The sequence below is a fragment of the Telopea speciosissima genome, chromosome 10, assembly GCF_018873765.1.
Source record: "Telopea speciosissima isolate NSW1024214 ecotype Mountain lineage chromosome 10, Tspe_v1, whole genome shotgun sequence".
NCBI classification, from domain to species: domain Eukaryota; kingdom Viridiplantae; phylum Streptophyta; class Magnoliopsida; order Proteales; family Proteaceae; genus Telopea; species Telopea speciosissima.
The window spans coordinates 35,904,215-35,917,319 of NC_057925.1; the positions used below are offsets into that span (position 1 = coordinate 35,904,215).

Here is a 13,105-nt window from a genome sequence, read left to right on the forward strand (position 1 = left end):
GTGAGGCAGTGGTAGCACCATTACGGAAATCCATCAGGGAGAGAAATTCAGAAATACCTTCTATCTATGAGGTCTATCTTGGAGAACATGACTACGACATTGGTTGTGTGATTGATCCAGTTACTTATTCGGGCGTTGTTTCTAATTCTTAATTAGATTTGTGGTTAGATATGATGAGAGATGAGGTACAATCGATGAAACATAATGTTGTTTGGGAGCTTATTGATTTAAACTTAAGGGTTTTACGGTGGATGGTTCAAACCATCTTGTGTAGACTCAAGAAGTTTATTTAAGGTCTTAAGCAAGCTTTCAGGTAGTAGTATTTAAAATTCGACAGTGTCGTGACTTCATTCAGTTTTGTGAAAAATAAAACGGATCAATGTGTATATCACAAGGTCAGTGGGAGCAAATTCTGTTTTCTCATATTTTATGTAGATGACATCCTGCTTGCTAGCAGTGACCTAGGGATGTTGCATAACTGAAAGCAACTATTATCTAGGGAATTTGACATGAAAGACCTTGGTGAAGTTTCTTTTATCCTTGGCATTAAGATCCATAGGGATCGTTCGCGCCATGTACTTAAGTTTTTTCTCAGATGGCTTATGTTGATCATATTCAGGAGAGGTTCAGTATGCTAGATTGCAAACCTGAGAATGTTCCTGTTCTCAGGGGTGACAAACTAAGCTCGACACAGTGCCCAAAAAATAAAGCTGAGAAGGATGAAATAATGAGGTGCCTTATGCTAACGCACTAGGTAGTATCATGGATGCTCAGGTCTGTATCAGACTGGATATTGCCTTTGTGACGGGTCTTCTTGATAGATATCAGTAAGATCCTAGTCTTAGTCACTGGGTTGCTACCAAGAAAGTATTGAAGTACTTGAAGGGGATAAAAGATTATATGCAATATAAAGACACATCCTGAACTCAAGCTAATGGGTCATATAGACTCCGACCTTGCTGGTTGTGAGGATGATAGGAGGTCCACATCTGGTTATGTTTTTCTGATGGTAGGAAGGGCAGTATCATAGAACAGTACAAAACAGACATTGGTAACCATTTTGACTAAACAAGTAAAATTTATAGCACGCCATGGGTTGCTACTCAGGTTATTTGACTCAGGAATCTCATAAAGTAGTTGACCATTTTTTTAAATTTTGTGGATAGACCTATCCAGATATATAGTGATAACAGCTTTGCTGTGTTGTTTATAAACAACAATAAATGACTTAGAGGGTCTAAGCACATGGAGGTCAAGTTTTTTACCGTAAAGGAGACAGTAAAGAAATGAGACATTGCAGTGGAGCATATTGGTACGGATGATATGGTTATAGATCCCCTAACCTAAGGTCTTCGCCCTTGTGTTTTGAAAGACATGTCATAAGCATGGACTTAGGTGCATCATGGGATGTGGTTAGTTAGTGTGATTGTTTTTGGCTCCGTTGTAAAATGAAGTTTCTTTTCATCTGTAATTTTTATCGTGTGGTAAACTTTGGCTTATATATATCAGTTGTCATTGCATGCAATTTTTTTTTGGACACATGGGTGTTTCATTTATTGACATGATATATTTATATTCGATTTTAAAGACTTAAGGAATATGTTAATCTTAAGCAAGGCTGGGGCATTAAATTATTACCCTAAAGGTATGTCTTGTAACACATAAAGTAAAACTCGAGTTATTCAAGATGAGACATACAGATTCATTGGAATCATAAAGATTATTTCTCTAGTGAGCCTGTGCCACTTAAAGAAGAGAAATTTTGGACTGACAAATGGATAATACATAAGGAATCACTATGTGAGTATTATCTCGTTGCCACACTACCATATTGCATCCATGTTAGTAAAGTTGAGGGCTCTCGTGACCATGGAAGGCTCTGTGTCGCTTGATCATAGATGCAGTTACCGCCATGATTCGGTGTCTAAAACTCTATGGGACAGGATTGACTTTCTAATATGACCTCTAGACCAATTTATTTTAAAAAACATGCACATAAAGTTTTTTTTAAAGGGTTGTTAGCCTGTGATTTGTTTTGGTCAAAACTATTTTTAATCTCTTTAAAAATGAGTGATTTAATATAAGTCAAAGTGGGAGAATGTTAGAATTATATGGAATATAATTCCATATTCCCTATTATGGACTAATATTAAATAAACTGAAACTCAGGCTAATTATGGTATTGATCTAATTAAGGGGGTCATTGAGTTATATTAGGAATCCTATGTGGACTGGCTTTAGTGTGGGCAGATAGATTCCTATTGGGACTGTGATGAGTCAAACCCTATAGGGATTACTATATAAGGAGAGCTAGGTCCCCCCTCTACCAATAACAACTAATTATTCTCAATCACTATTGAGGAGTGCATTCTGGAAAGAGAGGGAGATATTCAGTGTTCATCATCCCTGCGCATACGGTATTCTCATCAGATCAGTTACTTTGGGAATAGAGGGAAAGCACCTAGATCTTTGTTCTTTATTTTTTGCTGCAATCATCATCACTATGGATGCGAAACAAGGTTGGTGGTTCTATCCCTGTTTTCTATTATTTATTTGATTGTGTTCTTGAACGTCCCATGGAGATCCTGGCTTTTGGGATTTTGTCCCTATTTGGATCGATTTATTCTAACATCAAGGCATCAAGCATCCAAAAGCCAAGCAAAAACCAAATGGATCACTGAGATATGAGCATCGATGGAACATCTCCAACTTAATTGAATTGAAGACTCAAGTCATGTGGAGATCATCTAACAAGCTCAAGTGACATAGAAGTCAAGGATCAAACACTCTCCAAGCATTAAAGGAATTAAGACTGAAGAGTAGCTATGTAATAACCCAAAATTCTAGAAACCCTAATGGAGGTATACATGCTACGGTACACATTATTAAATTATATTATGAATTGCATGTATTTGTTGTGGTGTTAGATGATGTGCTGATATTGGTAAATTGAACCAAGTCAATTTTGGTTCAGTGGAATGGCTCATGTTTTATTGATTAAGCATGATTGCTCTAGTGGTTCAGTTTGGTTCAGTTTGAACCAAACTGGTTCTAGTTTTCTATACAGGCCAATTAAGATAAGATTTGGCCAGCAGGTTGAGTTGGCTAGAACTGATTTGGGCTTCTTAAATCCCAAATCCTAGACTGTTTAGGTTTCTAAAATGAAACCAATTTTAAGCTTTAGGAGATTGCATATGCATGATAACGTTGGATAAGGGTAAGGGTGTCAATCGGGTGGTTCGATTTTTTTGGTTTCGGTGTGTGTTTCAAGGAAACCGAAATGAACCAATAAGGACGTTTTGGTTTTGGTTCGGGTTGGACTCGGTTTGGTTCACTTTGTGATATTGGTTTCAATTTGGTTTGGTTCGGTTTGAAACCCAGGTATAGGCTGGTTTTGGGTAGGGATTTGGAAGAGTCGGCAAACAAAAGGTTCTGTTTGACAAAATTCCTGGCCTGAGTTAACAAAAATAGAGTCTCGATGTCGACAGATGCCTTGTCGACGTCAACTTCTGGGAATTTCCCCGCTAAACATGGACTTTGTATCTTCGGATTTGTTTGCTTATGCATGATCTAATCAATTCTTGGAGACCATGAACCCATTTAGGTTCATTCCTTGGTCCCCAAGGTGTCCTGCAAACGTGATAAGCATGCCTACTTGCCCAATTCTGATTAGCCAAGGGTGTTGAAACTCATTTGCACCATATGTGAAACCAACCCCCATACTGTAGACACTGAATTTTGTCATCCCAAAACATTCCCCATCTTGCCACTAATAATTGGAGCCCAAATTAGTCCTCAGAGGTTTTGTACTATGGAAAATGACCATTTTGCACCTATAATGATTGGGATTCCCAAACACTACCAGAATAAGATGAGACTTTTTATATACTATATTTTAATGATATTAAAGCATGTCCTAAAATTTGGAGTACATTATACGTCGTTTGGCCATTATTTCATTACACCTTAATTTTACAAGCTCTGTCTACATTTACGACACAGATGTGATTGTGTTCTCAGATAAATCTATGGTTTATATTTATGCCATTGATTATAACATTCAAAATTTTTTCTGATGATACGTAGATCATCAAATTCTGATGGTCAGATCTCTTGGAATCACTTACAGAAGTTTGCTAAAAAGAAGATCGCACTACGGACCAGCTGAATTTAAACACAGATTTGATAGTGTTTGTGGAAGAATTTATGGTCAATCTTTCTTTTTTTGGGTAAAGAATTTATGGTCAATCTTAACATCATTGGAAATTACATCCAAATTTATTTCCTCCGATATAAAGATTGCCAAAATCGGACTATCGGATCTCCCGAAATCAATCATGGAAGTTAGTAGAAAATGCGATCAAGACACAGGGCCCAGCCGGGCCCATTTTTTTAGGCCCTTGAGATGCTGTCAAGTGGTAGCATCTCATATCTAGAAAATATTGGATCCATAGATACTCCATTGGAGGATCAGTGGAGTGGCAGATCCTCCATTAGAGGATCCAAGTATTTACGAGAAGGCCCCTCTCCCTTCGTATAAATAGTATCTCAGTTTCATTTGAAAAGCACACCTAAACATCTCTACCTCTCTGAGGAGTGCTCTCTCCTCTTTAGGCTCTTCAAACTTTTAGAGTTCCCCCAACAGGTTCCCCCTCCATCCATCCTCTCTCGAAAACTCTCCCACTGTCAAGATGTTCTTCAGAGTTTGGAATCGGGAATGCCTTGGACATCTCCAGCTGAACATTAATCACCTGAATAATGAGCTGCTGCAACTTCAGAATCTTCCTATCAGAATGGCTTCCCAGGTAAGAGAGAACATTATTTCTAAAGAGCTCGAGGAATGCTTAGCTCGTGAAGAGGAATTTTGGCAGCAACAGTCCCGCATTTCTTGGCTACAAGGAGGAGATAAGAACTCTAGTTTCTTCCATGCGAGAACGATTCAGAGGAGGCAACACAATCGGATCCTCAAGCTGAAAGAAGATTCTGGATCATAAATTGATTCTGAATAGGGGATCTATGAGGAAATTTTTGGTTATTACCAAAAATTATTCCGGTCAGACTTCAGAGGGTGTGGATGAAGAAGCGTTGGACACTATTCTTCAATGTATACATCCTAATATTTTCCTACAGGAAAATGATATGTTGTGCTCCTCACCTACTAGGGAGGAGATCAAAACAGCTTTGTTTGAGATGGGACCACTGAAATCCCCAGGTGTAGATGGTTTCCCTCCTATCTTTTTTTAAAATTTCTGGGAACTAATCCACTTGGACCTCTATACCTTTGTGTCTGCTTTCTTCTCCACAGGTTCCCTCCCTCCAACTTGCAATGATACTCTTGTATGCCTTATTCCAAAAAAAGGGCAACCTGAAGTGGTAGGGGACTTTCACCCTATCAGCTTGTGTGCAGTGGCCACGAAGGTTATCACAAAAATTCTGGCGACAAGGCTTCAACTCGTTCTTCCAAAGATCATCTCTCCTTCCCAGTCGGCTTTCATTCCAGGGCGCCTGATCTCAGACAACATTTATACAGCCCATAAAGCCTTCCACTATATAAAGAAGAGGAAGAAAGGGAGAAAACGCTTTGTGGCGGTCAAGCTAGACATGAAACAAGCTTATGATCGTGAGGAATGGCCTTTCATTGAAGGAATTCTCTCTCGTATGGGCTTCTCCAATTGCTTTGTGTCCCTTATCATGGCATGTGTGACAACAGTGACTTACTCAATATTAGTAAATGGTGTTGAAAGATGTATGGTTAAGCCCTCAAGAGGGATCCGACAGGGAGACCCCATCTCCCCAGCCCTATTTATCCTATGCTCGCAAGGCCTCAGTGGTATTCTCAACCAGGGAGAGAAAGATGGTACATTCAAGGGTATCAAGATCCGGAATTGATCAATGCCCGTATCTCACCTTCATTTCGCAGATGACTGTCTCTTGTTTTTCAGAGGTGAAACTGCAAGAGATCTTTAATCTAAAGTAGTGCATGGATATATATTGTAGAGCAAGTGGGCATGCCATTAAATTGAAGAAATGCAGCTTTGTGTTTTAGCCCCAGTACAACCCATCGATTGAAGCGTTGGTTCTCAAAAAACCTCAAAATACCGTATGGGGACGGGCCCTCAAAGTACCTTGGTCTCCCAACTGATTTTGGGGTGTCAAAAGCGGATCTCTTCGACACCATCAGTGACAACATGAGCAGGAAATTACACAGCTGGACCCAAAATTACCTAACTCATGCGGGAAGAGAGGTTCTCCTGAAATCGGTTGCTCTTCCCCTATCAAACTTCGTGCTTCTCACTTCAAAATTCCAAAGTCAATTCATGACAATATCAAAAAGGAAGCGGCTCGGTTTTTCTGGGGAGGGAAGAATGGAGTTGGGAAGATCCATTGGCTTTCTTGGGAAAGATTATGTCAACCCAAGCACCATGGCGGAATAGGTTTCAGGGATCCCTCTATGCATAACATGGCTTTGTTATCAAAGATGGCTTGGAGATTGTTTACTGAACCTGAATCTAGATGGGGCTTGTTTATAAAGTCCATTTACTTTCCAAATGTGGATTTCCTACAAGCTAAATTTGGTAACAGCTCCTCCTGGGCCTGGAGAAGTATCCTTGAGGGCAGGAAGATTCTTGAGAAAGGTTTAGCATGGAAGATTGGAAAAGGCAACAAAGTTAATGTATGGACTGGTAAATGGCTCCCATCCCTTCCGGACTTCAAGATCCAACACCCACCTGCTGCTGATTGTCCCATCAAACTTGTCGCGGAGCTTATAGACCTAGACACAGGACAATGGAACCTAGACTCCCTCAAACTATGGTTTCACCAATCAGATACAGATGCTATTCTAAAAATTGAACTATCTCTCCTTCCAGGTGAAGATACACAAATTTGGGGTGCCTCCACCAATGGGAAATTCTTGGTTAAATCCTCTTATCAACTTCAATGTAAGCTATAACAAAATGAGAAGATTAACCGACCTTCATCTTCCTGAGTGAACAGATGGGAAACCACTCCTTCGTCAGTATGGTCAACAATTTGGAAGAGTCATACGCTGCCGAAGATTAAGTCCTTTATCTTGAGGGCCTGTGCAGCAAGAATTGTAACTAGAGAAGGTCTCACTCAGAGGAAAGTTCCTTTGCATCCTCAGTGTCACCGGTGTGGAGCTAACTCTGAATCCATCAACCATATTCTCTTCCACTACCCATTCGCACAGGCAGTGTGGTTCGGGAGCTTCCTATCTTATTGGATACCCCCCCAAGCTTCCTTCTCTATGGCTAATTGGAATGAGAGTTGGAGCAATTGGCATCTCTTGGATAAACAAAGAAAAAGAGAAATGGTGAGTCTCCATTGCTTCCTTGCCTGGAATATGTGGAAAGCTAGGAACGACCTAGTTTTTGGGAAAAGGAATTGGGACCCTAGAGAAGTTATTTCTACAGCTCAGCAAGCCTTTGAGGAGTTTTACTTAAGCCTCACTCTAGCTCACCAGCTTCAGCAATGTACTCCTCCTACCCCCGCCTCTTTCCCCATTGGAACCCCCCTCTACAACCATTTGTAAAGCTGAACAGTGATGCTTCAAGAAGTGGAGATCTCAGGAATTGTGGGTTGGGTTTCATACTTCAAGACTCTCAAGGTCACATAGTTCATGCCCAATCGGAAGGGTCAAGCTTTGAGTCCATTATTGAAGGAGAGGCCCTTGCCCTGTGTTCTGGTATGCTGGAAGCGTTAGCAAGTTGTGTTGATCACCTCATGGTCAAGTCTTATTGCCAAGAGCTGATCAACTACATCCAACACCCCTCCAGAGCAGCGCCCATTGGAGTCCAAGGCATTATTGAAGATATTCTCCATCTTGCAGGCTATTTCCTGGAATGTAATTTCTCTTTTATTTCTAGAAGCTTCCATTCGAGGAAGAACAACTAGACAAGTACGGTTCACAGCTTTTAGTTGACAGATCGAGTATCCTGATAGAGTCCAATGTAGTTGCAGACTGCCTAGCCCGGAAGGCCCTATCAATTTTGTGTAAGATAGTCTAGCCTGATTCCACTCCGTGGTTGATGGATATTTGTAATTCATCTTCTACGTGCCATACACATAATGAATAGATCTATCTTTACCAAAAAAAAACTTTTAGAGCTCTGACCTCTCTTATCGGCTTAGTCCCTAGATAGTCCCTTGGAAAGTTGGGAATCCCTAGAGATGGATTAAAATCTAGAGAAAATCCTGCAAAAAGCTGGTATGAGAGGAAAATTTCCATCAGACTACTTGTGTTTCTAAGCCTTCAAGTCCAGGCTCCAATCTCTTCCCTCTCTAGCTTAGTCCCTTGATAGTGCCTTGGAAAAGCTGGAAACCATTGGAGAAAGATTGAAATCCAGTTGGAATTTTCCAAAAAGCTAGTGAGAGCAGGAAATCTCCAAAAAAATCCTAAAAAATCCCAAATTCTCCCAGGAGTATTGAATTGCTCTTGGACTATGCCACCTACCTACGACTTACAGACCACAAACTAATGGAGCAGTGGAAGCGGCCAACAAAAATGTTTTAGTCATATTGCAAAAAAATGACTGATACTCATAGAGATTGGGCAGACAAGCTCCCATATACGTTATGGGCTTATCGGACGTCCATTTGAACTTCTATTGGGGCAACTCCTTTTTCATTGGCCTATAGAATGGAGGCAGTATTACTTGTAGAAGTCCAAGTACCATCCCTCAGAGTATTGATGGACAACAAATTACCGAAGGAGAATGGATGCAGGACAGGCATGATGAGCTCACCTTGCTAGATGAGAAAAGGATGAAGGCCATGGATCACCCCAAAAAGTACCAACTCAGAATGGTGAGGGCCTTTAACAAAGGAGTTCACTTGCGGAACATTGAAGAAAGAGATTTGGTTCTTCGAGAGCAAAGAGCACCTGTCCACGACCCAAGGGGCAAGTTCAGGCCGAATGGAGGGGACCTTATCAAGTAAAGAAAATCCTAACTTGGCAAGTTGTTCGACTCATGGATCTTGATGGAGAAGATGTCAAGGGCCTTGTCAACATGGACCAACTCAAAAATATTTCGTGTAGCCGTCAGGTCTACATGAACTACGTTTGACTTGATTCCTTTTCAAAGGATATGTAGGCAACTTAGCATGCTCAAGGGTGGTCACAACAATCCTTCACCAGGGACATATTCCTAAATCCACCACCCAACAATTTCCACCACCCATCCAAAAAAAATTTTCCACCCAACAAAAATCTACCATCCGACATCTTCTCATATGTTACTGATAGGAGCTGACTATTCCTTGAGTCCAAAAAATATAAAAAAAGAACGAAAGAGAGATCTTTTCTAGTTTATTAAAAAGTTCTTCGGTTGAGTATAGGCATGATGTACCCCCCCCCAAAGAGGGAAACTCTCAACGAGACTTTACGTAAATGGACCATCGATATGAGTTCGGACGATCCAACCACTTTGGAAGATGTACATTTACCCCCTTAAGAGGATTATGTATGTGGAGGTCCATAATGACACATTTTGGCAAGTATACCAATGTTGCGATCCAGAACTGCATGTTTTCAGATTTGCAGATGTGAAGACAACCCCCACAATTGAAGAGTTTTGAGCTTGCATGCTCTCACCACTGCCAGGAAGACTTTTTCGTCCCCCTCTACACAATAACTATGAAGAAGTTTTACAAGATTTCTTCAGATGGACCAAGAAGGAAGTTGAGAAGGTCATGGAATATGGCAGAGTTGACATTATGAAAATAGCAAGAATCTTTTCCAAGCAGGAAAGCGTCAGAGAAGTTCAACAGAAGAACAGAAGGAAAGCATATTTATTCTGCAGGATTAGGAGATACTTGCTGTACACCCAGAGAAAAGGTATTCTCCTTATAAGGGCCGACATTGTTCAACAGCTTCTAGAAGGATGTGACATCGCTCCTACTGTGCCAGCTAAGACTTTCAAGGGTTTGGATGACATGAGTGCTTCCCAAAAGTATGGCACAGATTATTGTGCAGGAGTACCAATAATTTTGCAAATATGGTTATTGGAAAGGCTACAATTGGTCCAACCAATACCCAACACCAAGCTACAACTAAAGCATTTCCGAATCCGAAGAGAAACGTTAGAGTTTCATACGATCAAGGATTGGAGGAAATATTTGGAAGAAAGAACGGACTAGAAGATTCAGTGGGATTACCATTGGTGGAATAAAAAGGCCCCAATCTTCAAGACCCAGGGTTGTGATTATGTGCGGTTGATGGGTTTGACCCATACCACTTTCTATTTACCTCATCTTGTACCCATGCAGTATCATTTGACTCCGAAAGCATAGACAGTGAAGGTTCGACCACCAAAAGAGCTAACGCCGAAGATCGTGAATCTACTGGACGAATTGTGGATGAAATATGTATTTGTGGGGTAATCTTATTGAACTATGTATCAATTCCATCTCTCTTTTTTCCGTTGCTTTACCATTCCCATGCATGTAACAATCAAGGATTAAATGAAAAACGTTTGGGATTGTGCCTTGCAAAGGAAAAAGTAAATGTCTCAAAATAATTAACATGTTTTGTTCATAAGATAAAATAAAGAAAAAAAAAACATCTAAAATCCATACAACATTCTAAAAATGATAAAAGAAAAAGTATGTGTAACAACTTGGGGAGGGGGAGAAGGCTAATTCTGGCCACCGGAGGATGAAGCCTCTCTCTTAACCTCCGGAATAAACTCATCGTCATAACCGTTGTCATCATCATCATCCTCATCGTCATCGTCATCGTCATCACTATCGTCATCATCATCATCATCGTCCTGTGTCACGGATGGAGATCGAAAGAGTCCTGCAGATGCTAACTGCCTCCGGAGGTGCCTGTTCTCCTCCGAGTATTGCTAACAACGATTCCCAAAGAAGTCCCAGAATTCCCTCATCTCATTGAGCTGACCCCTCTAAAATGGTAAAGGAACAAGATTACTTCAAGAGAGTAAGATTCCAAAGAAGGGAAAGGAGACGACAAAGGACACAGAAGAGAAAGTACTCACCAACCTCTAGATGTCATATGTCCGCTCCAGGAGTTCGGCATCCATGCTCGCCTGCATCCGACACATATCCGCATATCGTTCAACACTAATCTATTATGATGATACCAAACATGAAACAAGGGTCAGCGCCAAGACCAGGAAATCAATCATAAAAAAGGAAAGAAAAGGAAGAGGTAACATACTCCAACAAAAGGAATCGAGAGTCCCAGATCATGATCAGAAGCCCAGCAAGCGGGGAGGACAGTCTAGAGATTGGTGTCAAATCTAGAAGGTATGATCCATCCCTGGTATCCTGGAATGAGATCACCCATTTACGCGATAGGCAGACCAGCACCAGTAGCATGGGAGGGGGGAGAATTCACGCTGCAACCATGCGAAGGGGGCAATCCATACTCGCTAGGGATCAGACGATGACCTGGATACTGCAGAAAAAAAAAAAAGAAGAAGAAGAAGAGATAAGATTGTCAATTTCAAGAAAAGGAGAAAAAATGCCACGAAGGGAGACAAGGTTCAAGAAAGCACTATGGGACCCTCCTGGGTCAAGTGAACACAGACTGTCTCCCGATAGAGGAAGTCTTGATAGTTCTGATCAGCCACGGTCATCTCCAATACTGGAATCCCGACCCTCAATTCCTCAATATCAGGGGACAAGAGAGGAGAATGCATATGAGAAGAAGGAGGTCGAGGCACTATCTGAGCAGAATGCCATTGAAGGGTTACCCTCTTCCCGAGATAAAGCTCAACCCCGGTCGAACCCTCGAAGGCTATCCTCCTCTAAACAAGCCCAGAGGCATACTAATACTCCTCCTAGTCATCAGGATCATCAATCTGCTCCTCATCATAGTATTGCCAGTGGACCTGCCAACGAAATCAACTCAGTAAAGCCCATGCAAAGGGAGACCAATTCAAAAAACACAGGAATGCCTAAAGAAGTTTCTTTTATGTTACCCAATTGACTGTCAAGTCATTGAGCTGGAGGCGCACTTGTAGCTCATCAATAAAGGAACACCCTGCCTTCCCCCAACGAGTCGCTCTGGGGATGTAGGGAGCTGCTTCATTAGGGAGACAAGGGGCATGAATCCCCAGGACTCCATAACACCATACCTGTCAATAAGAGAAGAAAGCGATATCAAGAACCAAAGAATGATTGAAGACCAAAGGAAAACCAAGGGAGCGAAGCATACCCAAAGAACATAGGCACAGTCAATACGGCCAGGCGCGCCGAAAGCAATGCGATCTAACATCTTCAAGAAGTGGGCGTAAGCAGACCCACCCCATTCGAAGGACTCTGTCTCTTCAAAATTTTCAAAGAAACAGGCAAGGAAAGTATTTGTACGACCCTGTCCTTCACAGAAGAGGACAATGGAGACAAGATAAAGGAGAAAACTCCAAGCAGCTTGATCTAGTAACTCTTCAGGGGAGTTATCATCAATTACTCGGTTGTCCCACTCTTTCTTTAGAATGGTCAAGAGAATGACGCTGGAAGTCACCTTGAAACCTAGGAGGTCACTAATTTCCCCGATAGATTTCATTTGGATTGAGGGAGTCAACGAGATAGGTCTCCTAGAGAAAGGGATCCCAGTGATCATAAAGAAATCTAAGGGAGTAATGGTTACCTCCCCAACAGGCAAAGGAAAGGTATGAGTCGACGGCCACCAATGGTCCGCGAGAGCATGAACTACTGGTGTATCAAGCTTTGGGGAGACTACCTGGGTAGTACGTCCAAGACCTGTCTGCTCCACTCTCTCCCTCATAGCAAGATGGAGTTGTCGGTACCATGATAACACATCATTAGTACATCAATATTTCTTATAGCTGGGAGAATAAAGCTCCTACATAATAATGGGCAGAAATCAAGTACTAAATAGGACATGTGCTACATGAAAATGAAGAGAAGGCAACTACCACTTACCTTTTTGAGGGCCTGGCCCCAAATAGTACAACATTTGTGGAGGACCGTGTCTACCAGGATGCTGTCAGGATACCACTCTGCTTTTAGGTCGCAAGTCACCTCAGAGGAAGACGACAATGGCCTACCCCATTTTGATGAAGACATGGAAAATGGCTAAACACGAGAAAAATGAGGA

The 13,105-nt window shown here is 41.5% G+C and overlaps 1 protein-coding gene across 1 annotated transcript; it reads right to left on the minus strand.

Moving 5' to 3' along the window:
• Nucleotides 1–11,825: 11,825 nt before the first annotated feature.
• Nucleotides 11,826–12,772, minus strand: LOC122643515 (protein MAIN-LIKE 1-like). The gene is made up of 3 exons (XM_043837129.1): nucleotides 12,203–12,772; nucleotides 11,967–12,122; nucleotides 11,826–11,876 (listed from the first exon to the last, which is right to left on the minus strand). Exons 1-3 carry the CDS (start codon nucleotides 12,770–12,772, stop codon nucleotides 11,826–11,828), a joined length of 777 nt encoding a protein of 258 aa, XP_043693064.1.
• Between the last annotated feature and the right edge of the window lie 333 nt (nucleotides 12,773–13,105).

Coding starts and splice junctions, on each gene's coding strand:
- LOC122643515 (XM_043837129.1), bottom strand. CDS start 12,772: ATGAGGGAGAGAGTGGAGCAGACAGGTCTTGGACGTACTACCCAGGTA. Junction 12,123..12,202: donor ACTGTGCCTATGTTCTTTGG/GTATGCTTCGCT, acceptor TCTTATTGACAG/GTATGGTGTTATGGAGTCCT. Junction 11,877..11,966: donor ATGACTTGACAGTCAATTGG/GTAACATAAAAG, acceptor TTTCGTTGGCAG/GTCCACTGGCAATACTATGA.